The following is a 25,896-nucleotide window of genomic DNA, read 5'->3' as shown; positions in this document are numbered from 1 at the left end:
GCTGCATCTGAGTGCTAGCAGATGAATATACTCCAAAGCATTGAAAAACAATTGTTAGTTGTCGTTGTGGTGGTGGTGGTGGTGGTGGTTTCTGAGATAGGGTCTTGCTCTGTCACCCAGGCTGAAGTGCAGTGGTACAATCTTGGCTCACTGCAGCCTCAACCTCCTGGGCTCAAGCCATCCTCCCACTTCAGCCTCCCGGTAACTGGAACTACAAGCTGATGCCACTATGCCCAGTGAATTTTTTTGTACTTTTTGTAGAGATGAGGTCTTGCTATGTTGCCTAGGCTAGTCTCAAACTCGGGGGCTCCTGCCTCAGCCTCCCAAAGTACTGGTATTACAGGTATGAGTCACTGCACCTGGTGAAAAAACGCAGTTCTTGATCTTGATGTCATCATCTATAGACATCAGTATTCATTTATTTATTCATTTATGCATTTACTGTGTGCCTGGAAACATAGTTCAAAAACTTGTGTCTATGCTCATGGATTTTATATTCTAGTGATGAATTCTTATTCTTATTTGATCACTGCTGAGTTTTCTGTATTCCAAACTTTGAGACCTCTTAATTTTTCCCAAATTTAATTTTATTTTATTTTATTTTATTTTAATTTATTTATTATTATTATACTTTAAGTTGTAGGGTACATGTGCATAACGTGCAGGTTTGTTACATATGTATACTTGTGCCATGTTGGTGTGCTGCACCCATCAACTCGTCATTTACATCAGGTATAACTCCCAATGCAATACCTCCCCCCTCCCCCCTCCCCCCTCCCCATGATAGGCCCCAGTGTGTGATGTTCCCCTTCCTGAGTCCGAGTGATCTCATTGTTCAGTTCCCACCTATGAGTGAGAACATGCGGTGTTTGGTTTTCTGTTCTTGTGATAGTTTGCTAAGAATGATGCTTTCCAGCTGCATCCATGTCCCTACAAAGGACACAAACTCATCCTTTTTTATGGCTGCATAGTATTCCATGGTGTATATGTGCCACATTTTCTTAATCCAATCTGTCACTGATGGACATTTGGGTTGATTCCAAGTCTTTGCTATTGTGAATAGTGCCGCAATAAACATACGTGTGCATGTGTCTTTATAGCAGCATAATTTATAATCCTTTGGGTATATACCCAGTAATGGGATGGCTGGGTCATATGGTACATCTAGTTCTAGATCCTTGAGGAATCGCCATACTGTTTTCCATAATGGTTGAACTAGTTTACAATCCCACCAACAGTGTAAAAGTGTTCCTATTTCTCCACATCCTCTCCAGCACCTGTTGTTTCCTGACTTTTTAATGATCGCCATTCTAACTGGTGTGAGATGGTATCTCATTGTGGTTTTGATTTGCATTTCTCTGATGGCCAGTGATGATGAGCATTTTTTCATGTGTCTGTTGGCTGTATGAATGTCTTCTTTTGAGAAATGTCTGTTCATATCCTTTGCCCACTTTTTGATGGGGTTGTTTGTTTTTTTCTTGTAAATTTGTTTGAGTTCTTTGTAGGTTCTGGATATTAGCCCTTTGTCAGATGAGTAGATTGCAAAAATTTTCTCCCATTCTGTAGGTTGCCTGTTCACTCTGATGGTAGTTTCTTTTGCTGTGCAGAAGCTCTTTAGTTTAATGAGATCCCATTTGTCAATTTTGGCTTTTGCTGCTGTTGCTTTTGGTGTTTTAGACATGAAGTCTTTGCCCATGCCTATGTCCTGAATGGTACTACCTAGGTTTTCCTCTAGGATTTTTATGGTATTAGGTCTAACATTTAAGTCTCTAATCCATCTTGAATTAATTTTCGTATAAGGAGTAAGGAAAGGATCCAGTTTCAGCTTTCTACTTATGGCTAGCCAATTTTCCCAGCACCATTTATTAAATAGGGAATCCTTTCCCCATTTCTTGTTTCTCTCAGGTTTGTCAAAGATCAGATGGCTGTAGATGTGTGGTATTATTTCTGAGGACTCTGTTCTGTTCCATTGGTCTATCTCTCTGTTTTGGTACCAGTACCATGCTGTTTTGGTTACTGTAGCTTTGTAGTATAGTTTGAAGTCAGGTAGCGTGATGCCTCCAGCTTTGTTCTTTTGACTTAGGATTGTCTTGGAGATGCGGGCTCTTTTTTGGTTCCATATGAACTTTAAAGCAGTTTTTTCCAATTCTGTGAAGAAACTCGTTGGTAGCTTGATGGGGATGGCATTGAATCTATAAATGACCTTGGGCAGTATGGCCATTTTCACGATATTGATTCTTCCTATCCATGAGCATGGTATGTTCTTCCATTTGTTTGTGTCCTCTTTGATTTCACTGAGCAGTGGTTTGTAGTTCTCCTTGAAGAGGTCCTTTACATCCCTTGTAAGTTGGATTCCTAGGTATTTGATTCTCTTTGAAGCAATTGTGAATGGAAGTTCATTCCTGATTTGGCTCTCTGTTTGTCTGTTACTGGTGTATAAGAATGCTTGTGATTTTTGCACATTAATTTTGTATCCTGAGACTTTGCTGAAGTTGCTTATCAGCTTAAGGAGATTTTGGGCTGAGACAATGGGGTTTTCTAAATATACAATCATGTCATCTGCAAACAGGGACAATTTGACTTCTTCTTTTCCTAACTGAATACCCTTGATTTCTTTCTCTTGCCTAATTGCCCTAGCCAGAACTTCCAACACTATGTTGAATAGGAGTGGTGAGAGAGGGCATCCCTGTCTTGTGCCAGTTTTCAAAGGGAATTTTTCCAGTTTTTGCCCATTCAGTATGATATTGGCTGTGGGTTTGTCATAAATAGCTCTTATTATTTTGAGGTACGTTCCATCAATACCGAATTTATTGAGAGTTTTTAGCATGAAGGGCTGTTGAATTTTGTCAAAAGCCTTTTCTGCATCTATTGAGATAATCATGTGGTTCTTGTCTTTGGTTCTGTTTATATGCTGGATTATGTTTATTGATTTGCGTGTGTTGAAACAGCCTTGCATCCCAGGGATGAAGCCCACTTGATCATGGTGGATAAGCTTTTTGATGTGTTGCTGAATCCGGTTTGCCAGTATTTTATTGAGGATTTTTGCATCGATGTTCATCAGGGATATTGGTCTAAAATTCTCTTTTTTTGTTGTGTCTCTGCCAGGCTTTGGTATCAGGATGATGTTGGCCTCATAAAATGAGTTAGGGAGGATTCCCTCTTTTTCTATTGATTGGAATAGTTTCAGAAGGAATGGTACCAACTCCTCCTTGTACCTCTGGTAGAATTAAGCTGTGAATCCATCTGGTCCTGGACTTTTTTTGGTTGGTAGGCTATTAATTATTGCCTCAATTTCAGAGCCTGCTATTGGTCTATTCAGGGATTCAACTTCTTCCTGGTTTAGTCTTGGAAGAGTGTAAGTGTCCAGGAAATTATCCATTTCTTCTAGATTTTCCAGTTTATTTGCGTAGAGGTGTTTATAGTATTCTCTGATGGTAGTTTGTATTTCTGTGGGGTCGGTGGTGATATCCCCTTTATCATTTTTAATTGCGTCGATTTGATTCTTCTCTCTTTTCTTCTTTATTAGTCTTGCTAGTGGTCTGTCAATTTTGTTGATCTTTTCAAAAAACCAACTCCTGGATTCATTGATTTTTTGGAGAGTTTTTTGTGTCTCTATCTCCTTCAGTTCTGCTCTGATCTTAGTTATTTCTAGCCTTCTGCTAGTTTTCGAATGTGTTTGCTCTTGCTTCTCTAGTTCTTTTAATTGCGATGTTAGAGTGTCAATTTTAGATCTTTCCTGCTTTCTCTTGTGGGCATTTAGTGCTATAAATTTCCCTCTACACACTGCTTTAAATGTGTCCCAGAGATTCTGGTATGTTGTATCTTTGTTCTCATTGGTTTCAAAGAACATCTTTATTTCTGCCTTCATTTCGTTATGTACCCAGTAGTCATTCAGGAGCAGGTTGTTCAGTTTCCATGTAGTTGAGCGGTTTTGATTGAGTTTCTTAGTCCTGAGTTCTAGTTTGATTGCACTGTGGTCTGAGAGACAGTTTGTTATAATTTCTGTTCTTGTACATTTGCTGAGGAGTGCTTTACTTCCAATTATGTGGTCGATTTTGGAGTAAGTACGATGTGGTGCTGAGAAGAATGTATATTCTGTTGATTTGGGGTGGAGAGTTCTATAGATGTCTATTAGGTCTGCTTGCTGCAGAGATGAGTTCAATTCCTGGATATCCTTGTTAACTTTCTGTCTTGTTGATCTGTCTAATGTTGACAGTGGAGTGTTGAAGTCTCCCATTATTATTGTATGGGAGTCTAAGTCTCTTTGTAAGTCTCTAAGGACTTGCTTTATGAATCTGGGTGCTCCTGTATTGGATGCATATATATTTAGGTTAGCTCTTCCTGTTGAATTGATCCCTTTACCATTATGTAATGGCCTTCTTTGTCTCTTTTGATCTTTGATGGTTTAAAGTCTGTTTTATCAGAGACTAGTATTGCAACCCCCGCTTTTTTTTGTTCTCCATTTGCTTGGTAAATCTTCCTCCATCCCTTTATTTTGAGCCTATGTATGTCTCTGCGTGTGAGATGGGTCTCCTGAATACAGCAGACTGATGGGTCTTGACTCTTTATCCAGTTTGCCAGTCTGTGTCTTTTAATTGGAGCATTTAGTCCATTTACATTTAAGGTTAAGATTGTTATGTGTGAACTTGATCCTGCCATTATGATATTAACTGGTTATTTTGCTCGTTAGTTGATGCAGTTTCTTCCTAGCCTCGATGGTCTTTACATTTTGGCATGTTTTTGCAATGGCTGGTATCGGTTGTTCCTTTCCATGTTGAGTGCTTCCTTCAGGGTCTCTTGTAAGGCAGGCCTAGTGGTGACAAAATCTCTAAGCATTTGCTTATCTGTAAAGGATTTTATTTCTCCTTCACTTATGAAACCTAGTTTGGCTGGATATGAAATTCTGGGTTGAAAATTCTTTTCTTTAAGAATGTTGAATATTGGCCCCCACTCTCTTCTGGCTTGTAGAGTTTCTGCCGAGAGATCTGCTGTTAGTCTGATGGGCTTCCCTTTGTGGGTAACCCGACCTTTCTCTCTGGCTGCCCTTAAGATTTTTTCCTTCATTTCAACTTTGGTGAATCTGGCAATTATGTGTCTTGGAGTTGCTCTTCTCGAGGAGTATCTTTGTGGCGTTCTCTGTATTTCCTGGATTTGAATGTTGGCCTGCCCTACTAGGTTGGGGAAGTTCTCCTGGATGATATCTTGAAGAGTGTTTTCCAACTTGGTTCCATTTTCCCCCTCACTTTCAGGCACCCCAATCAGACGTAGATTTGGTCTTTTTACATAATCCCATACTTCTTGCAGGCTTTGTTCATTTCTTTTTCTTCTTTTTTCTTTTGGTTTCTCTTCTCGCTTCATTTCATTCATTTGATCCTCAATCGCAGATACTCTTTCTTCCAGTTGATCGAGTCGGTTACTGAAGCTTGTGCATTTGTCACGTATTTCTCGTGTCATGGTTTTCATCTCTTTCATTTTGTTTATGACCTTCTCTGCATTAATTACTCTAGCCATCAATTCTTCCACTTTTTTTTCAAGATTTTTAGTTTCTTTGCGCTGGGTACGTAATTCCTCCTTTAGCTCTGAGAAATTTGATGGACTGAAGCCTTCTTCTCTCATCTCGTCAAAGTCATTCTCCGTCCAGCTTTGATCCGTTGCTGGCGATGAGCTGCGCTCCTTTGCCGGGGGAGATGCGCTCTTATTTTTGGAATTTCCAGCTTTTCTGCCCTGCTTTTTCCCCATCTTTGTGGTTTTATCTGCCTCTGGTCTTTGATGATGGTGATGTACTGATGGGGTTTTGGTGTAGGTGTCCTTCCTGTTTGATAGTTTTCCTTCTAACAGTCAGGACCCTCAGCTGTAGGTCTGTTGGAGATTGCTTGAGGTCCACTCCAGACCCTGTTTGCCTGGGTATCAGCAGCAGAGGCTGCAGAAGATAGAATATTTCTGAACAGCGAGTGTACCTGTCTGATTCTTGCTTTGGAAGCTTCCTCTCAGGGGTGTACTCCACCCTGTGAGGTGTGGGGTATCAGACTGCCCCTAGTGGGGGATGTCTCCCAGTTAGGCTGCTCAGGGGTCAGGGACCCACTTGAGCAGGGAGTCTGTCCCTTCTCAGATCTCAACCTCCATGTTGGGAGATCCACTGCTCTCTTCAAGGCTGTCAGACAGAGTCGTTTGCGTCTGCAGAGTTTTCTGCTGCTTTTGTTGTTGTATAGTTGTGCCCTGTCCCCAGAGGTGGAGTCTACAGAGACAGGCAGGTTTCCTTGAGCTGCTGTGAGCTCCACCCAGTTCGAGCTTCCCAGCGGCTATGTTTACCTACTTAAGCCTCAGCAATGGCGGGCGCCCCTCCCCCAGCCTGGCTGCTGCCTTGCCGGTAGATCACAGACTGCTGTGCTAGCAATGAGGGAGGCTCCGTGGGTGTGGGACCCTCCCGGCCAGGCGTGGGATATGATCTCCTGGTGTGCCTGTTTGCTTAAAGCGCAGTATTGGGGTGGGAGTTACCCGATTTTCCAGGTGTTGTGTGTCTCAGTTCCCCTGGCTAGGAAAAGGGATTCCCTTCCCCCTTGCGCTTCCCAGGTGAGGCAATGCCTCGCCCTGCTTCAGCTCTCGCTGGTCGGGCTGCAGCAGCTGACCAGCACCGATCGCCGGCACTCCTCAGTGAGATGAACCCAGTACCTCAGTTGAAAATGCAGAAATCACCGGTCTTCTGTGTCACTCGCGCTGGGAGTTGGAGACTGGAGCTGTTCCTATTCGGCCATCTTGCCTAAAGTGAAATTTTATAGTTAAAAAAATACTAATTCACTTTGTAATACATTGTCAACCATGCATTTATGTATGCATGCATGCTTATAGCAAATAATTATTGAGCATTTTTCAAGTTCAAGACATGGTGCTGGATGCTAGAAGGGGAGCACTGGACAATATAGAGGAAATAAATTTAGTTAAGTGAGTAACCAGTCTCAGAAAATTTGACATTCTGGTTCCAGCTTACAACTCAGAAGCAGAAGAATCAGAAGAGGAATCATATAATTCTCGGAGCGGTGCTCTCCTTCTATAATATTTTACTTTCCCAGGAAAGTCTATCTCTTCCTTCAGTTCCGTTGACTGGTTGAGTAATGATGGATATTGTTTCCAAAATGTTAAAATTCAATGTATCTAATATTGTTGTCTCCTTATTCTGCCCCAGGAAACATACATGAATAAATAAGGATCTTGAGTTAGAGTTTTCTTTGAGTTACAGATGATAGTGACAGGCACTCTAACAAAGGTAAGAGATGGATGAGGAAGAAGAAAGCCAGCCAACCAAGGTATCAGTGCCCTAACTGTAAAGAATATGAAGAAATCTGGGCCAAGAATCTAGAATAATGCCTATGAATTGTAACCTAATTGGCAAGAAGGAAGACACAAGGGCTTCTTTTAACTCTCAGGTGATGAGCAACTTCTTCAGTACCAGATCTTGGTTTTAGTCCTGACTAAGGAGCTTTGCAAATTTGCTCAGATCTCACTGGTCATCTGGACACACACTTTTAGTGGAGACCGTTATCATTAACCATATTTTAATTCTAGCATTGTAGAGACAATGGCAATCAGAGCTAACTAATAGACTAATATATAATAACTAATATACAGATACAGAGCCCACGAGAAATCTTTCCACTGGTACTGAGAGGCAAGAAACACTCAAAACAAACATTCAAATGCAGACAGTAACTTTGATGATGATGAATTTGATAATGCATGATTCTGTGACTACTTGTGCAGCCTAAAAAAATAGGCGTGAGAATTTCATTCATCAACTTACTGTTTAAGGTCCTTGACGCAAGTTAGTTATTTGATTATGATCAGACTGATTTGATTATAATCCAGCTGATTTATGTTTCAAGTCTTTTGTTGAAAAAAATAAAATAATAGTCTGAAAACTAAAGTCTCACTGAGGTACAAGTATTGCTTGTAAAAATCTAGGTCTCTAGACAAAAATAGGGCATTGGAAAAGAACCCAGAATCTTATAAATTAAGAGAACCCAAGAGGACATAATATCTACTCACCCAATTTTGTGAGCTTCACATACTGAAGCTAATGGACCAGTTTCACATATGTTTAATGGTCACAACAAAAAGTCTGTTTTAGCATTTATTTTACTTAGACGTCAGAAAAATTTTATATGATTAATTAAGCTATGTAGACCTAAATTATTTTCAATTTGCCTTTTTCTTGTGGAGATTGGTGACAGTAGGCACCAAGACATTAGGCAAATGGAAAACACAAAAATAATATTACTTGAAACTAATAACAGTGAAAACATCTGCTGAAATAGTCATACCTATGAAATTCTACCAGGATGTTTCCTTAACACTGGGACTATAAAAAAAAGTGAAAGACGAAGCTAAGTAAGCTCCCTACAGATTTTCTTTCATGGAAAATGCATTGTCTGTGCAAATTTGCCTCAAAACTGCCTAAACACATTGCTGTCTAAAACGTACACAATTTAACAAAGTGAATACAGACATTATTAGATACTGAAAAATAATATGCAAAAACATTTCCTTTCTTACCTGTAAAAACAAGGGTGTCTTTTTCATGACCCCAAAGGTCAAATTCTGGCCAGTGCTGGAAGATATATACCCACATCACTGGTATCAGCACGTATCTCAGGAGAATCCCCACATGAGTAAGAAGAGGTAATTAGAAGTGAAATCACAGTGGAGAACATTCTCAAGGGAAGAAATACTCATTGGTTGTACTATGTTATCTTGAATCAAGATGTTAGAAAAAAAATCTATATTTTATACTTCAGTAGAGCTCAAAGCAATCACCTGTTATCCAACTAGGGTAGCACTTTATACAAAACTGAAAAACAAATTTAAAATAGTCTGAGGACACTTAACTTCTCATGAAACCTGAATTCAGGTAATTGTCCTTCCCATCTCAAGAGCACTACTGAATTTCCTCCACTGTTTGCCCTTTATCAAGTTCACACAAGAATATGTACTAAGTACAAACTTCAATATTGTTTAATCTAAATAATAAAAATATTTTTAAAGTATTTCTTTGATAAAGGGATTTGCATTTTGATAGGATGCCTAAGACATGTAAACAAATAATACTAGGTACAAATAATTTCTGGAAAAAAACATGAAATGTTTTAGAAATAGATAGATGAAACAATGAAACAGTAAGAGACTGATGAAGAAACAAACAGGTAGAAGAGACTGGTGACTGCCAATGAGGAAAGTGCCTGACAGGGATAATCATCATATGTTAAATAAGTAAAAAACTAACATATTTAATTTATTGTTTCTATCATGTTTCCCATGTTAAAAAAAACTTTCATGGAATTGAGTCCACACTGGAACTCAGCATACTTGCCTCAAAATGCAATTGAGGAAAATGTACATTAAAAATAATGTTTGATATTCACAACAACTCCATGAAATGGGGTTTTGCATTTGAATAAACTGATATGGAGAGGGAACTTCTCTAAGTTTACCCAGCTAACAAAACAGTAATAAAACTAGAATTCAGGCTCAGTTCTGAATAATTACAAGGCCAAATATTTTTCCACAACAGCATTCTGTTTCAACTTGAAGAGAATGTTTTATTATCAGCTTATTAGGTGGCATAAATCTTGGGACAGCTGGCTATGGAAAAACTGATGCACAAGAATGTACTTTTTCAAGGATTGGACATTTCCATTGTCTCATGCAGCGAGAGTCTAGGTGTCCCAATTCTCATAAGAGTATATGCTTCTATCATGATAATAATAGTTATGCACACACTAAAATATCAAGGATCGTTTTCTTTAGATCAACATAATGATAAATTTTATCATGCTGTCAGCCTACCCACATGTAGGCACAACCTACTAGTATATAAAAAATACTTAAAGAGGGTGCATTCCTCCACTTGCTTTCTGAGAACACCTTACTCTGTAATGCAGTAGCCTTTAATAAACTATCTCTTCTCACTGCACTTTGCAGCTTCTCTTGAAATCTTTGCTCTGTAGATCCAAGAACCCCCTCCTGGGGTCTGGATCAAGACCCTTTTTTCCATTAACAAAGTCATTTATGCATATGCAAATATCAATTGATAGACCCTATTGACTGCAACTAAATTCTTCCTAAGTCAGAGGTACTGCACTGGAAAACATACGTGGAATGCAATTGAAGTATTTTGATGATAGAAATGGATCCATACATTTGAAAACTCAAAAAAAAAAAAAGGTGTTGAGAGTTGATTTTCAGAATCGAGGACCATAACCGGTATTACCACATGGACTAAAAAGAAGCTTCTCAAGATGTTTACAGTGTGGGTTTTGAGAATACTAACAGAAAATTTAACATATAGGTGATTCATATATTTACATTTTTTGCACAGTGATTACAATAAGTTCACAGGTTTCAGAGCTATTGTTCAAGACACCACATTGAAGTAGAAATAATTTCTTTCTTTTTATTTTTTTCTTTTTTTTTTTTTCTTTTTTTAACTTTTGGAGATGGAGTTTCGCTCTTGTCGCCCAAGTGGAATGGAATGGCGTAATCTTGACTCACCGCAACCTCCTCCTCCGGGGTTCAAGCTGTTCTCCTGCCTCAGCCTCCCAAGTAGCTGGGATTACAGTATGTGCCACCACACCTGGCTAATTTTGTAATTTTAGTAGAGACAGGGTTTCACCATGTTAGCCAGGCTGGTCTCAAACTCCTGACCTCAGGTGATCCACCCGCCTCGGGCTCCCAAATTGCTAGGATTACAGATGTGAGCCACCACACCCGGCATCATTTTTTTAAAAATATAAAATTATCCACCCTATCTTGAACCTCACTATGGCTCTATGGACAGTAATACTCAAAGGGTTTGGATTTTCAGAGCTTCTCTCAGGCTGTTGGTTAAAAATTTACCCCCAAGTAAGTAAACACAGTATTTTCATACAGAATTATTAGATACCAAACAATTTATATTCATAGAATCTCTGACAAATAAAACATTTTTAATTTCAAGGCTTTTATTTTTAAAAACTAAATCTTCAAAGTGTTAATTTTGAGAATAAACTAAAGTGGTTACCAACAGCCCATAATGTTAAATCATGACTACACTAGGTTTTTCCATTTCAGTTTGTTACCCCACAGGCACTTAGGGATTACAAATAAACACAGGCCTAACCTGCAACTTTACGAAAGGATTTTCCCCTAATCATTTGTTGCATGGCAAGAATTACATCTTTGTTCCTTAGGCTATAGATCAATGGGTTCAGCATTGGGCTCAAAAAACTATAAAAGACTGCAATTATTTTGGACTCCTCTACAGACTTCTCTGCTGGAGGCCTTATGTACATGCAGAATAGGGTTCCATAAAACAAAGTAACTATTGTCAGGTGGGAAGCACATGTAGAAAAGGCTTTGTGCCTGCCTTCAGCAGAATGGATCCTCAAGATCGCTGTAAAAATGAAAAGATAGGACAGAAGAATGATGAATAGAGAGCTTGAGAGAGTAAAGCCTGCAACTACAAACATTGCCATCTTTTTGACGTGGGTGTCAGAGCAGGCCAGCATTATAAGAGGAGGATCAGCACAGTAGAAATGATTGATTTCAAGGGAGCCACAGAAAGATAAGTGAAAGGTCAACAGTGACTGAGAGAACCCACTCAGAAACCCATACATGTAAGGGACAATGACCAGACAGATACAGATGTTCTTGGACATCCTGGAACTGTAGTGTAAAGGGCTGCAAATGGCTACATAGCGATCCAGTGCCATTGAAGCAAGGATGTAAAACTCAGTGATCACCAGGGCGATGAAGAGAAGACACTGTGTGAAGCATCCAGCGTAGGAGATGGTCTTCTGTTCTGAGAGGAAATTGTGCAGCATATTCGGAGTAACATTGGAAGAATAACAAATGTCTACAAAGGAGAGGTGGCCAAGGAAGAAATACATGGGGGTTTGCAGGTGGGAATTGGTCCTGATCAGCAGGATCATGCACAGGTTGCCTGCCAGCGTGATTAGGTAGATGACCAGGAACACCCCAAACAGGATCTTCTCTAGCACTGGGTCATCTGTCAGTCCCAAGAGAATGAATTCTGTCAGTATTGTGTGGTTTGAGGAGAACATCTTTTTATCTCCTGAAAACTTAAAGTGACAAAGAATGTGAGGATTTCTGTCTGATTCAGATTTGGCATTTGTTTCATCCATTTATCATTCACTGATTCATCTACTTAGGTGACAATTACTTCTTTTGTTTCAATAATCACATCAGAAATTTTACATAACATTTTCTTCCTATATGTCTTTTTTAATCTGTGTCTTTCTATACATCAAACCCACATACGTACACAAACATACATATTCTCTATTTCTCTCTGCCATACATACATAATTTTCTTCATTCATACATTTATACCTGTCTTCTTGGTGTACTCCATATTTAGTAATTTTATTCAAACTTTGTCAGGAAACAAAAAGCCCAAAGGAATGAAAATTAAATATGACAACGGTAGGTTATTTGCAATTGGATAAATAAAGGAGATCTGATCTTTAGTATCGCTTCAGCTCTGATATTATATTGTTTCAGACACAAAATGAAGAAAGAAAAGCAAAGAATTTTCAATTAAAACCTGTAGCTGTGTGCCTTACCTTTATTCAGGAACCATTAAATTAGAGAAATGAATTGCTATCTGATGTATGGCTAAGAGGGTACAAAAAGAAGACTTGTTTTTTCCACTTTGTAATGTCAGCTGCCTGTTTACTTATGTATACTGTATAGCTTAATTTCTTTCTGTTCCAGTTCCTTGGGTTACTACAGTAAATAAGTATTTCAGCTCATGGAGCACACATTATAATAGAGGGAGCAGATATTAAACACACAGGAAAAGGTACATATAATTTCAGGTAATACCATTTTATGTGAAGAAAAAATGAATGTGGGATGCTTTTGGATGACCATTCAGAGAAGATCTTCCTAAGAATGCAGCATTTGAACCATAGATATACAACTCTACTGTTTGGGAAAAGTGTGGATATTTTTTTGGTTCCCATTTTTGTACCACTAACCCACTCATGATAATATTGTTTAGGTATGCACAGATAATGTATAAAAGCGGCCTTAACTTCCAACTCGAGCCACTCTCTCTCAGTTCTCTTTGAAAGTAACATAGGATTGTAAAAATTTCCACTCCAAAAACTGCACCTTAAAGCCATTGTTTATTTAGTTCTCACATATACATCAGAAGAGTTTGCATACAATTTATTTGAGAGAATCAATGCAATTCTAACATATGGATAGAAAAGTCAAGCGAAATTGGAAAAAATATTTGTTTTCCCCATTGATGGAATACTTATCTCTACACACACACACACACAAGTTGTATTTTTAGTGAACAAATGTAAAAAATGACCTACCTGTTAATGTTAACAGACCATATCTTATGAAAACAAGGTAGCAAGATTTACAACATATTTATTAGGCATCTTCCCTAGAGTATTTTTAAACTAATTCTAAAGAGTCCATTAAAATATGCTTTGTTCCTCAAGAGCATAACCTTAATTTGATGCTTCCTGGAGCTAGACTTTCCTGTGAGGATGAAATCCCTATGTTACATTTATGTAAAGTTTCGGTACAAGTGTGTATGAGATCCTTAGCACAAATAGAGAAATTAGCCATCCCTTTCAATAACATGGAAGAGGAAAACATGGGTAGATAACTTTTGCCTTTTTAGTATAATGAAAACAAGGAGATGCTCATCAGAACTCTTCAGCTTTTGCCTATAAACACTGCAGTGACGTCATCTAAAGAGAGTAAGGGATAGGAAGTTGAGACAGGTGAGACATTTGAGGAGAGGAAAGATTTGAAAGACTGTGAGAGCAGAAGAGTGGCATAATCAGTAGGAGGCAGAAGTATTGGTCAGGGCCCAGGATCCTTTGGAGAATGGATGTTATGGATTTATGTTGGAACTAGTCTGCCCCATCGAGGTTAATATTAACATGCTAACAATCAAAGGTCTTAGATTCAGGACTATTTATAAAATTTATGATGCATAAAATTATTTAGAAAGGGAGTTGAAATAGAATGGAGAATATTTGAAAATTGTGTAGCACTGTATTTGTTAGAGGACAAAGGGACTAGAGATGCGTTCATTAGTCTGTATTTTCCAGTGCACACATAGTTCCAGGTTTGTACAAATGGATCAAAGTGCACTCTGACCGAGACAGGAGAAGCATCCCTAATTTTCTTAGAGTTGTTGGTGGTAGGTTATACTCTGAGAAATCATTTAATAAAACATAGCTATATATCAAAATCAAAATGTAGATTTATTACATCCCATGAAATTTGAGAATATAGAGCTTTGGTATATGTTTATTTCAAATTGATGTGTAAAGTCTTCTCTATCTCAATTATTCTGTGTTTCATTTTGGTTCCTTCCATTACTAACATTGTAAAATACAATAATATTGCTTAAATATTTTGGAGGCCGGGCACGGTGGCTCTGTAATCCCAGCACTTTGGGAGGCCAAGGCCACTGGATCACCTGAGGTCAGGAGTTTGAGACCAGCCTGGCCAACATGGCGAAACCCCGTCTCTACTAAAAATACAAAACTTAGCCAGATGTGGTGGTGCGTGCCTGTAATCCCAGCTACTCAGGAAGCTGAGGCAGGAAGAATTGCTTGAACCCAGGAGGCAGAGGTTGCAGTGAACCAAGATTACACCACTGTACCTCAGCCTGGGTGACAGAGTGAGACTTCATCTAAAAAAAAAAAAAAAAAAAAAAAAATTATGATGGAATATAAGGTATTATAAGATTATAAAACTGGTGTCCCTCATTTCCTCCTCCCTTAATGTAGAAGTACCTTGTTTTGCATAAAAATATTGAAGATTTGGCTCACTTTTAGGTAGAAAGCTTTCACTTTGAAGAAAAAAATGTCCTAATGTATGTGTGTATGTATGTATATATTTTCTTTTATATGTTGGTATACAATGGTTATGTAATAAAACATAAGATTTACAAAGTGAATTTTCTGACAGAAATAAAACTGGCTCTATAATAACTGAATGGTTAGATGAAAAGTAATGAATGGGCTGTTTTCATTTAGAAAGAGCAAAGTATTTATAATTTTAAGTGTGCAATCACATGATCAGATGTCCACACGAAAGAAGGCAATGTTAATTTATTTATACAGCAATGAATAGAAAATACAAAATTTAGCTATGTGTATGATACTTACCCAAAGAAGAGTTTTACACATACTTACATTATTTTTCATAGAAAACCTTCAGAAGGCTCTGTTTATATTACTCAAAGGCATTAATTCCTTAGTTCATGTCATTTTTCTTCCACTGCAATAACTAGTATGTGTGCCTGCTAGAGGGACAGCTAATGGATTTAGCTACACAAATGATACAATGGTCAGGCAGCTAAACACATCCTACTAGCCCTTTAGACTGTTACTTGTTTGTGATTATTCAATTTACTATTTTTATTCAAAAGTTATAGCATGCTATTATTATCAAAATCCTAGCTAAGAAATGTTCTAAAATGGTGTCATGCTCACTAGACAATACGTCACTGATGTTGTATTATTATTATTTTTTTAAAATTTATTTATTATTATTATACTTTAAGTTGTAGGGTACATGTGCATAACGTGCAGGTTTGTTACATATGTATACTTGTGCCATGTTGGTGTGCTGCACCCATCAACTCGTCATTTACATCAGGTATAACTCCCAATGCAATCCCTCCCCCCGCCCCCCTCCCCATGATAGGCCCCGGTGTGTGATGTTCCCCTTCCCGAGTCCAAGTGATCTCATTGTTCAGTTCCCACCTATGAGTGAGAACATGCGGTGTTTGGTTTTCTGTTCTTGTGATAGTTTGCTAAGAATGATGGTTTCCAGCTGCATCCATGTCCCTACAAAGGACACAAACTCATCCTTTTTGATGGCTGCATAGTATTCCATGGTGTATATGTGCCACATTTTCTTAATCCAATCTGTCACTGATGGACATTTGGGTTGATTCTAAGTCTTTGCTATTGTGAATAGTGCTGCAATAAACATACATGTGCATGTGTCTTTATAGCAGCATAATTTATAATCCTTTGGGTATATACCCAGTAATGGGATGGCTGGGTCGTATGGTACATCTAGTTCTAGATCCTTGAGGAATGGCCATGCTGTTTTCCATAATGGTTGAACTAGTTTACAATCCCACCAACAGTGTAAAAGTGTTCCTATTTCTCCACATCCTCTCCAGCACCTGTTGTTTCCTGACTTTTTAATGATCGCCATTCTAACTGGTGTGAGATGGTATCTCATTGTGGTTTTGATTTGCATTTCTCTGATGGCCAGTGATGATGAGCATTTTTTCATGTGTCTGTTGGCTGTATGAATGTCTTCTTTTGAGAAATATCTGTTCATATCCTTTGCCCACTTTTTGATGGGGTTGTTTGTTTTTTTCTTGTAAATTTGTTTGAGTTCTTTGTAGGTTCTGGATATTAGCCCTTTGTCAGATGAGTAGATTGCAAAAATTTTCTCCCATTCTGTAGGTTGCCTGTTCACTCTGATGGTAGTTTCTTTTGCTGTGCAGAAGCTCTTTAGTTTAATGAGATCCCATTTGTCAATTTTGGCTTTTGCTGCTGTTGCTTTTGGTGTTTTAGATATGAAGTCTTTGCCCATGCCTATGTCCTGAATGGTACTACCTAGGTTTTCCTCTAGGATTTTTATGGTATTAGGTCTAACATTTAAGTCTCTAATCCATCTTGAATTAATTTTCGTATAAGGAGTAAGGAAAGGATCCAGTTTCAGCTTTCTACTTATGGCTAGCCAATTTTCCCAGCACCATTTATTAAATAGGGAATCCTTTCCCCATTTCTTGTTTCTCTCAGGTTTGTCAAAGATCAGATGGCTGTAGATGTGTGGTATTATTTCTGAGGACTCTGTTCTGTTCCATTGGTCTATATCTCTGTTTTGGTACCAGTACCATGCTGTTTTGGTTACTGTAGCCTTGTAGTATAGTTTGAAGTCAGGTAGCGTGATGCCTCCAGCTTTGTTCTTTTGACTTAGGATTGTCTTGGAGATGCGGGCTCTTTTTTGGTTCCATATGAACTTTAAAGCAGTTTTTTCCAATTCTGTGAAGAAACTCATTGGTAGCTTGATGGGGATGGCATTGAATCTATAAATGACCTTGGGCAGTATGGCCATTTTCATGATATTGATTCTTCCTATCCATGAGCATGGTATGTTCTTCCATTTGTTTGTGTCCTCTTTGATTTCACTGAGCAGTGGTTTGTAGTTCTCCTTGAAGAAGTCCTTTACATCCCTTGTAAGTTGGATTCCTAGGTATTTGATTCTCTTTGAAGCAATTGTGAATGGAAGTTCATTCCTGATTTGGCTCTCTGTTTGTCTGTTACTGGTGTATAAGAATGCTTGTGATTTTTGCACATTAATTTTGTATCCTGAGACTTTGCTGAAGTTGCTTATCAGCTTAAGGAGATTTTGGGCTGAGACAATGGGGTTTTCTAAATATACAATCATGTCATCTGCAAACAGGGACAATTTGACTTCTTCTTTTCCTAACTGAATACCCTTGATTTCTTTCTCTTGCCTAATTGCCCTAGCCAGAACTTCCAACACTATGTTGAATAGGAGTGGTGAGAGAGGGCATCCCTGTCTTGTGCCAGTTTTCAAAGGGAATTTTTCCAGTTTTTACCCATTCAGTATGATATTGGCTGTGGGTTTGTCATAAATAGCTCTTATTATTTTGAGGTACGTTCCATCAATACCGAATTTATTGAGAGTTTTTAGCATGAAGGGCTGTTGAATTTTGTCAAAAGCCTTTTCTGCATCTATTGAGATAATCATGTGGTTCTTGTCTTTGGTTCTGTTTATATGCTGGATTATGTTTATTGATTTGCGTGTGTTGAACCAGCCTTGCATCCCAGGGATGAAGCCCACTTGATCATGGTGGATAAGCTTTTTGATGTGTTGCTGAATCCGGTTTGCCAGTATTTTATTGAAGATTTTTGCATCGATGTTCATCAGGGATATTGGTCTAAAATTCTCTTTTTTTGTTGTGTCTCTGCCAGGCTTTGGTATCAGGATGATGTTGGCCTCATAAAATGAGTTAGGGAGGATTCCCTCTTTTTCTATTGATTGGAATAGTTTCAGAAGGAATGGTACCAACTCCTCCTTGTACCTCTGGTAGAATTAAGCTGTGAATCCATCTGGTCCTGGACTTTTTTTGGTTGGTAGGCTATTAATTATTGCCTCAATTTCAGAGCCGGCTATTGGTCCATTCAGGGATTCAACTTCTTCCTGGTTTAGTCTTGGAAGAGTGTAAGTGTCCAGGAAATTATCCATTTCTTCTAGATTTTCCAGTTTATTTGCGTAGAGGTGTTTATAGTATTCTCTGATGGTAGTTTGTATTTCTGTGGGGTCGGTGGTGATATCCCCTTTATCATTTTTAATTGCGTCGATTTGATTCTTCTCTCTTTTCTTCTTTATTAGTCTTGCTAGTGGTCTGTCAATTTTGTTGATCTTTTCAAAAAACCAACTCCTGGATTCATTGATTTTTTGGAGAGTTTTTTGTGTCTCTATCTCCTTCAGTTCTGCTCTGATCTTAGTTATTTCTTGCCTTCTGCTAGCTTTCGAATGTGTTTGCTCTTGCTTCTCTAGTTCTTTTAATTGCGATGTTAGAGTGTCAATTTTAGATCTTTCCTGCTTTCTCTTGTGGGCATTTAGTGCTATAAATTTCCCTCTACACACTGCTTTAAATGTGTCCCAGAGATTCTGGTATGTTGTAACTTTGTTCTCATTGGTTTCAAAGAACATCTTTATTTCTGCCTTCATTTCGTTATGTACCCAGTAGTCATTCAGGAGCAGGTTGTTCAGGTTCCATGTAGTTGAGTGGTTTTGATTGAGTTTCTTAGTCCTGAGTTCTAGTTTGATTGCACTGTGGTCTGAGAGACAGTTTGTTATAATTTCTGTTCTTGTACATTTGCTGAGGAGTGCTTTACTTCCAATTACGTGGTCGATTTTGGAGTAAGTACGATGTGGTGCTGAGAAGAATGTATATTCTGTTGATTTGGGGTGGAGAGTTCTATAGATGTCTATTAGGTCTGCTTGCTGCAGAGATGAGTTCAATTCCTGGATATCCTTGTTAACTTTCTGTCTCGTTGTTCTGTCTAATGTTGACAGTGGAGTGTTGAAGTCTCCCATTATTATTGTATGGGAGTCTAAGTCTCTTTGTAAGTCTCTAAGGACTTGCTTTATGAATCTGGGTGCTCCTGTATTGGGTGCATATATATTTAGGATAGTTAGCTCTTCCTGTTGAATTGATCCCTTTACCATTATGTAATGGCCTTCTTTGTCTCTTTTGATCTTTGATGGTTTAAAGTCTGTTTTATCAGAGACTAGTATTGCAACCCCCGCTTTTTTTTGTTCTCCATTTGCTTGGTAAATCTTCCTCCATCCCTTTATTTTGAGCCTATGTATGTCTCTGCGTGTGAGATGGGTCTCCTGAATACAGCAGACTGATGGGTCTTGACTCTTTATCCAGTTTGCCAGTCTGTGTCTTTTAATTGGAGCATTTAGTCCATTTACATTTAAGGTTAAGATTGTTATGTGTGAACTTGATCCCGCCATTATGATATTAACTGGTTATTTTGCTCGTTAGTTGATGCAGTTTCTTCCTAGCCTCGATGGTCTTTACATTTTGGCATGTTTTTGCAATGGCTGGTACCGGTTGTTCCTTTCCATGTTTAGTGCTTCCTTCAGGGTCTCCTGTAAGGCAGGCCTAGTGGTGACAAAATCTCTAAGCATTTGCTTATCTGTAAAGGATTTTATTTCTCCTTCACTTATGAAACCTAGTTTGGCTGGATATGAAATTCTGGGTTGAAAATTCTTTTCTTTAAGAATGTTGAATATTGGCCCCCACTCTCTTCTGGCTTGTAGAGTTTCTGCCGAGAGATCTGCTGTTAGTCTGATGGGCTTCCCTTTGTGGGTAACCCGACCTTTCTCTCTGGCTGCCCTTAAGATTTTTTCCTTCATTTCAACTTTGGTGAATCTGGCAATTATGTGTCTTGGAGTTGCTCTTCTCGAGGAGTATCTTTGTGGCGTTCTCTGTATTTCCTGGATTTGAATGTTGGCCTGCCCTACTAGGTTGGGGAAGTTCTCCTGGATGATATCCTGAAGAGTGTTTTCCAACTTGGTTCCATTTTCCCCCTCACTTTCAGGCACCCCAATCAGACGTAGATTTGGTCTTTTTACATAATCCCATACTTCTTGCAGGCTTTGTTCATTTCTTTTTCTTCTTTTTTCTTTTGGTTTCTCTTCTCGCTTCATTTCGTTCATTTGATCCTCAATCGCTGATACTCTTTCTTCCAGTTGATCGAGTCGGTTACTGAAGCTTGTGCATTTGTCACGTATTTCTCGTGTCATGGTTTTTATCTCTTTCATTTTGTTTATGACCTTCTCTGCATTAATTACTCTAGCCATCAATTCTTCCACTTTTTTTTCAAGATTTTTAGTTTCTTTGCGCTGGGTACGTAATTCCTCCTTTAGCTCTGAGAAATTTGATGGACTGAAGCCTCCTTCTTTCATCTCGTCAAAGTCATTCTCCGTCCAGCTTTGATCCGTTGCTGGCGATGAGCTGCGCTCCTTTGCCAGGGGAGATGCGCTCTTATTTTTGGAATTTCCAGCTTTTCTGCCCTGCTTTTTCCCCATCTTTGTGGTTTTATCTGCCTCTGGTCTTTGATGATGGTGATGTATGATGGGGTTTTGGTGTAGGTGTCCTTCCTGTTTGATAGTTTTCCTTCTAACAGTCAGGACCCTCAGCTGTAGGTCTGTTGGAGATTGCTTGAGGTCCACTCCAGACCCTGTTTGCCTGGGTATCAGCAGCAGAGGCTGCAGAAGATAGAATATTTCTGAACAGCGAGTGTACCTGTCTGATTCTTGCTTTGGAAGCTTCCTCTCAGGGGTGTACTCCACCCTGTGAGGTGAGGGGTGTCAGACTGCCCCTAGTGGGGGATGTCTCCCAGTTAGGCTACTCAGGGGTCAGGGACCCACTTGAGCAGGGAGTCTGTCCCTTCTCAGATCTCAACCTCCATGTTGGGAGATCCACTGCTCTCTTCAAGGCTGTCAGACAGAGTCGTTTGCATCTGCAGAGGTTTCTGCTGCGTTTGTTATTGTTTACTGTGCCCTGTCCCCAGAGGTGGAGTCTACAGAGACAGGCAGGTTTCCTTGAGCTGCTGTGAGCTCCACCCAGTTCGAACTTCCCAGCAGCTTTGTTTACCTACTTAAGCCTCAGCAATGGCAGGCGCCCCTCCCCAAGCCTTGCTGCTGCCTTACTGGTAGATCACAGACTGCTGTGCTAGCAATGAGGGAGGCTCCGTGGGTGTGGGACCCTCCCGGCCAGGCGTGGGATATGATCTCCTGGTGTGCCTGTTTGCTTAAAGCGCAGTATTGGGGTGGGAGTTACCCGATTTTCCAGGTGTTGTGTGTCTCAGTTCCCCTGGCTAGGAAAAGGGATTCCCTTTCCCCTTGCGCTTCCCAGGTGAGGCGATGCCTCATCCTGCTTCAACTCTCGCTGGTCGGGCTGCAGCAGCTGACCAGCACCGATCATCCGGCACTCCCCAGTGAGATGAACCCAGTACCTCAGTTGAAAATGCAGAAATCACCGGTCTTCTGTGTCGCTCGCGCTGGGAGTTGGAGACTGGAGCTGTTCCTATTCGGCCATCTTGCTCCGCCCTGATGTTGTATTATTATTTTTATAAATAGTACTATAACCATAATAAATTCTACGCATTTACTATTGTTTTGAAGCCAAATGCTCTTAATTATGTTTAATATCAAACTGATACTATGTAAAATGCATCAAACTGTCTACAATCAGGTAGGCAGTATAATCCTGAAAAAGAATGCATGAAATCCATAATTCATTAAGTAGGATGCAGCCCATTAAGAGAAAACCATCTCCTTGGGACAGATTTCTTTTTTTAAATTTTATTTTGGGTGTCCATGTGCAGCTTTGATATAAAGGTAAATTGAGTGTCACAGGGTTTTGGTATACAGGTTATTTCATCACCCAGTTGATAAACATAGTACCCGACAGGCAGAGAGTTTCAATCCTTACCCTCCTTCCACCCTTCACCCTCAAGTAGGCCCTAGTGTCTGTTGTTCCCTTTTTTGTGTCCATGTGTATTCAATGTTTAGCTTCCACATGTAAGTGAGAACATGCTGTATATGGTTTCCTGTTCCTGCATTGGTTTGCTTTGGATATTGTCTTCCAGCTTTTTCCGTGTTGCTACAAAGGACATAATCTCATTTTTTTTTTACAGCTGCATAGCATTCCATAAGATACATGTACCACATTTTTTTTTGTATTGATCTACTGTTGAAGGGCATTGAGGTTGATTACATGTCTTTGCTATTGTGAATACTGTTGTGATGAACACACACATGCATGTGTCTTTATGGTAGAATGATTTATATTCCTTTGTGTATATACCCAGTAATGGGATTGCTGGGTCAAAAGGTAGTTCTGTTTTAAATATGTGCCATTATCCCAAAATTCACACCATCTTGCTGAAGAGCCATATATCCCTGAATCACAAATGTGTCTAAATGCTGCTGCACTGATTCATCTGCCTAAGCATGTGTTTCTGTGAAGGATAAAAAACTAATACATCTGATTGTTCTGGAGAAATGGAGGCCCATGCGAAGGTTCATGAAAATGTTAAGACTATAAACACCCAAATTACTGTGTAATCCCACATGGGACACTTCCCATGTTCCCCCAATGAGAACATAAAAATCAATTTATTAAGACACACTTGAAAGTATCTGCTTCAATGGCAAGAATAAGAATGGTAATGACAGAGTGGAGAAGTGAGGTCACATACTGATGTGAATGCCTCCTGGCAATGCAAACAAACAAATTTATAAAGCCTACTAAAGGAAATTTGGCATTACTTCAAAGGCTTTATGAAAAAAGATTTCATTGGCTCAAAATATAAGACTGTATCTTAAAGTAGTATTCTGAGATATACTTCAATGTCTTTATTGTCACATTATCCATATAAAAGAAAGGAGAAAACCTCATATACTATGTTTGAAAGGTGTCTCGAAGATAGTTTGGAAGTTATTAAGTACTATAAAAATGTAATGACTGTCATTTCCTTAGCATTCTCTCTTTTATCGTTTGCTACCAGTATGAGTACTATATAAGGAATCACTGCTCTTTGTTGACTTTTACAAGCCATAACAGTCCTCTATTTAAATTTCTATGATTTTTTCTTAAATTCACTTGAGATGGCACTATCAACTCTAGCTAATAATTTGGCATACACTTTCAATTCCCATGTGCAAATTACAAAAGACAAAAAACAATCAATGACAGAAAGTGATTTGTTAGTTTATAATGCTCATTCATTGGTAAGATAATAAGAATGTATTATATAACCTGTAACTAAAATATCTGCCTTACTTGGCAAATAGTTTCTTTTGGATAACTTCCCTTATTATTCTTTTAACATCTTTATTCCTCAGGCTGTAGATCAATGGGTTTAACATAGGACTCATAAAGATATAAAAAACAGGTACAATTTTCCCCTGTTCTACACATGCCTCAGAAGGGGGCCTTAGGCACATGCAAAACAGCATTCCATAAAAGACAGTGACAGCAGTCACATGGGACCTGCAGGTGAAGAAGGCATTGTGCCTTCTCTCAGCAGTGTGGATATGCAGAATGTCTGTGAAGATGAAAGTGTACGAAATGAAGATGAGAGTGGGAGGGCAGATGAGGTTGGAACCAGCCACCACGAACATGGCAGTTTCTTTGACATAGTATCCAAGCAGACAAGGACTAAGAGGGGTGGGTCTGCACAATAAAAGTGGTTGATCTCCAGTTTTACATCAAACTCAGCCCTGGGAGATACTTCATACTAAGAAAATCATCACAACCGTATATGCCATAATAAGAATATGGAAACTTGGAACAATGGGTTCCTTTCTCCCATTGTATATACTTTCTGAGTCATATTCTCTCCATTAATGTAATATGTATTTCTCCCTTCCTCTCCATCCCTCCACTCAAAAATTTATAGTGGAATTAAATGTGCATATAATGTACTTTCTCCAGAAAAAAAAAAAAAAGTGGTTGATCTCATTGGGTTCTGTTGCGGGAAGTCAGGGACCCCCAACGGAGGGACTGGCTGAAACAGCGGCAAAAGAACATAAATTGTGAAGATTTCATGGACATTTATTAGTTCCCCAAATTAATACTTTTATAATTTCTTACGCCTGTCTTTACTGCAATCTCTGAAACTAAACTGTGAAGATTTCGTGGCCATTTATCATTTCCCCAATCAATACTCTTATAATTTCCTAAGCCTGTCTCTACTTTAATCTCTTTATCCCGTCATCGTTGTAAGCTGAGGATGAATGTCGCCTCAGGACCCTGTGATGATTGCATTAACTGCACAAATTGTTTGTAGAGCATGTGTATTTGAACAGTATGAAATCTGGGCACCTTAAGAATAGGGTAACAGCAATTTTCAGGGAAAAAGGGAGATAATTTTAAAGTCTGACTGTCTGTGGGCCAAGTGGAACAGAGCCATATTTCTCTTACTACCGAAAAACGGGTAAGATAAATATCGCTGAATTCTTTCCCCAGTAAGGAATATTAATAATTAACAGCTCTGGGAAAAGAATGCATTCCTAGGGCGGGGCCTCTAAAATGGCCGCCCTGGGAGTGTCTGCCTTTATGCAGATGTAGATAAGGATGAAACATGCCCTAGTCTCCTGCAGTGTCCCCAGGCTTGCTAGGATTAGGAAATTCCAGCCTGGGGAATTCTAGTCAGACCAGTTCTCTCCTCTTGAACGCTGACAATGCATGCACAGCGGGACATGGGAGTTCATTAGTGATTCTAGTTTTGCCCTGACCTTCTGCCTCGTGATCTTTGTTGCCCTTGAAGCATGCGATCTCTGTAACCCATACCGTATTCATGCACTCCCTCCCCTTTTGAAAATCACTAATAAAAACGTGCTGGTTTTATGGCTCGGGGGCATCATGGAACTGGCCAACATGTGATGTCTCCCCCGGACGCCCAGCTTTAAAATTTCTCTCTTTTATACTTTTTCCCTTTATTTCTCAGACCAGTCAACATTTCGGGAAATAGAAAAGAACTCCTGTGAAATATTGGGGGCCGAATTTCACCCAATAGGTTCATAGAAGGACAGACAAAGCATCAGGAAGACCTGTACCTGACCATTTGCAGAGCCATAAATATAGGGAGCAGCAGCGAAACAGAGGCAGACACACCTGGACATTTTGCTTCCATATAATGAAGGCTTGCAGATGCCCAGGTAGCGGTCATACAGCATCACTGTGAGCATAAGATAATCTGTGATCACCAGTGCAATGAAAAGGTGAAATTGGATAAAGCAACCAATAAAGGAAATGGTTTTTCTTTTGGAAGAAAAAATTAACCAGCATCTGAGGAGTGACGTTGGTGGCATAACAGAGATCTACAAAGGAGAGATGACTGAGGAAAAAGTACATTGGAGTGCATAGTATCGAATCGTTTCTGATTAAGTAGATCGTGCTCACACACATGGACGCAGAGAGGGGAATGTCACACACCAGGGCCTGTCAAGGTGGGGAGGGGCTAGGGAAGGATAGAATTAGGAGAAATACCTAATGTAGATGACAAGCTAATGGGTGCAGCAAACCACCATGGCACGCATATACCTATGTAACAAACCTGCATGTTCTGCAAATGTATCCCAGAACTTAAAGTGTAATAAAATAAATAAATAAATAAAATTGAAAAGGTGCTCAACATCACTAATCATCAGGAAATGCATATGAAACAAAAGCATGATATCACATCACATTTGTTATGATGACTGTTATTTTATTTA

General features: G+C 39.2%; 2 protein-coding genes across 2 annotated transcripts in view; one reads left to right on the top strand and one right to left on the bottom strand.

Annotated features, from left to right (window-relative positions):
• Window positions 1-25,896, top strand: part of LOC695929 (olfactory receptor 9G19) — a 135,889-nt gene that overhangs the window by 67,434 nt on the left and 42,559 nt on the right. The window lies entirely within an intron of this gene.
• OR5M1 (olfactory receptor, family 5, subfamily M, member 1) lies at window positions 11,145-12,092 on the bottom strand. Its single transcript, NM_001194591.1, is given in 1 exon segment — window positions 11,145-12,092. A coding segment is annotated over 1 exon segment (948 nt).

The sequence above is a fragment of the Macaca mulatta genome, chromosome 14, assembly GCF_049350105.2.
Source record: "Macaca mulatta isolate MMU2019108-1 chromosome 14, T2T-MMU8v2.0, whole genome shotgun sequence".
Classification (NCBI taxonomy): domain Eukaryota; kingdom Metazoa; phylum Chordata; class Mammalia; order Primates; family Cercopithecidae; genus Macaca; species Macaca mulatta.
The sequence above is the reverse complement of the archived record's forward strand: the minus strand, read 5'-3'. Positions and strand labels throughout refer to the sequence as shown.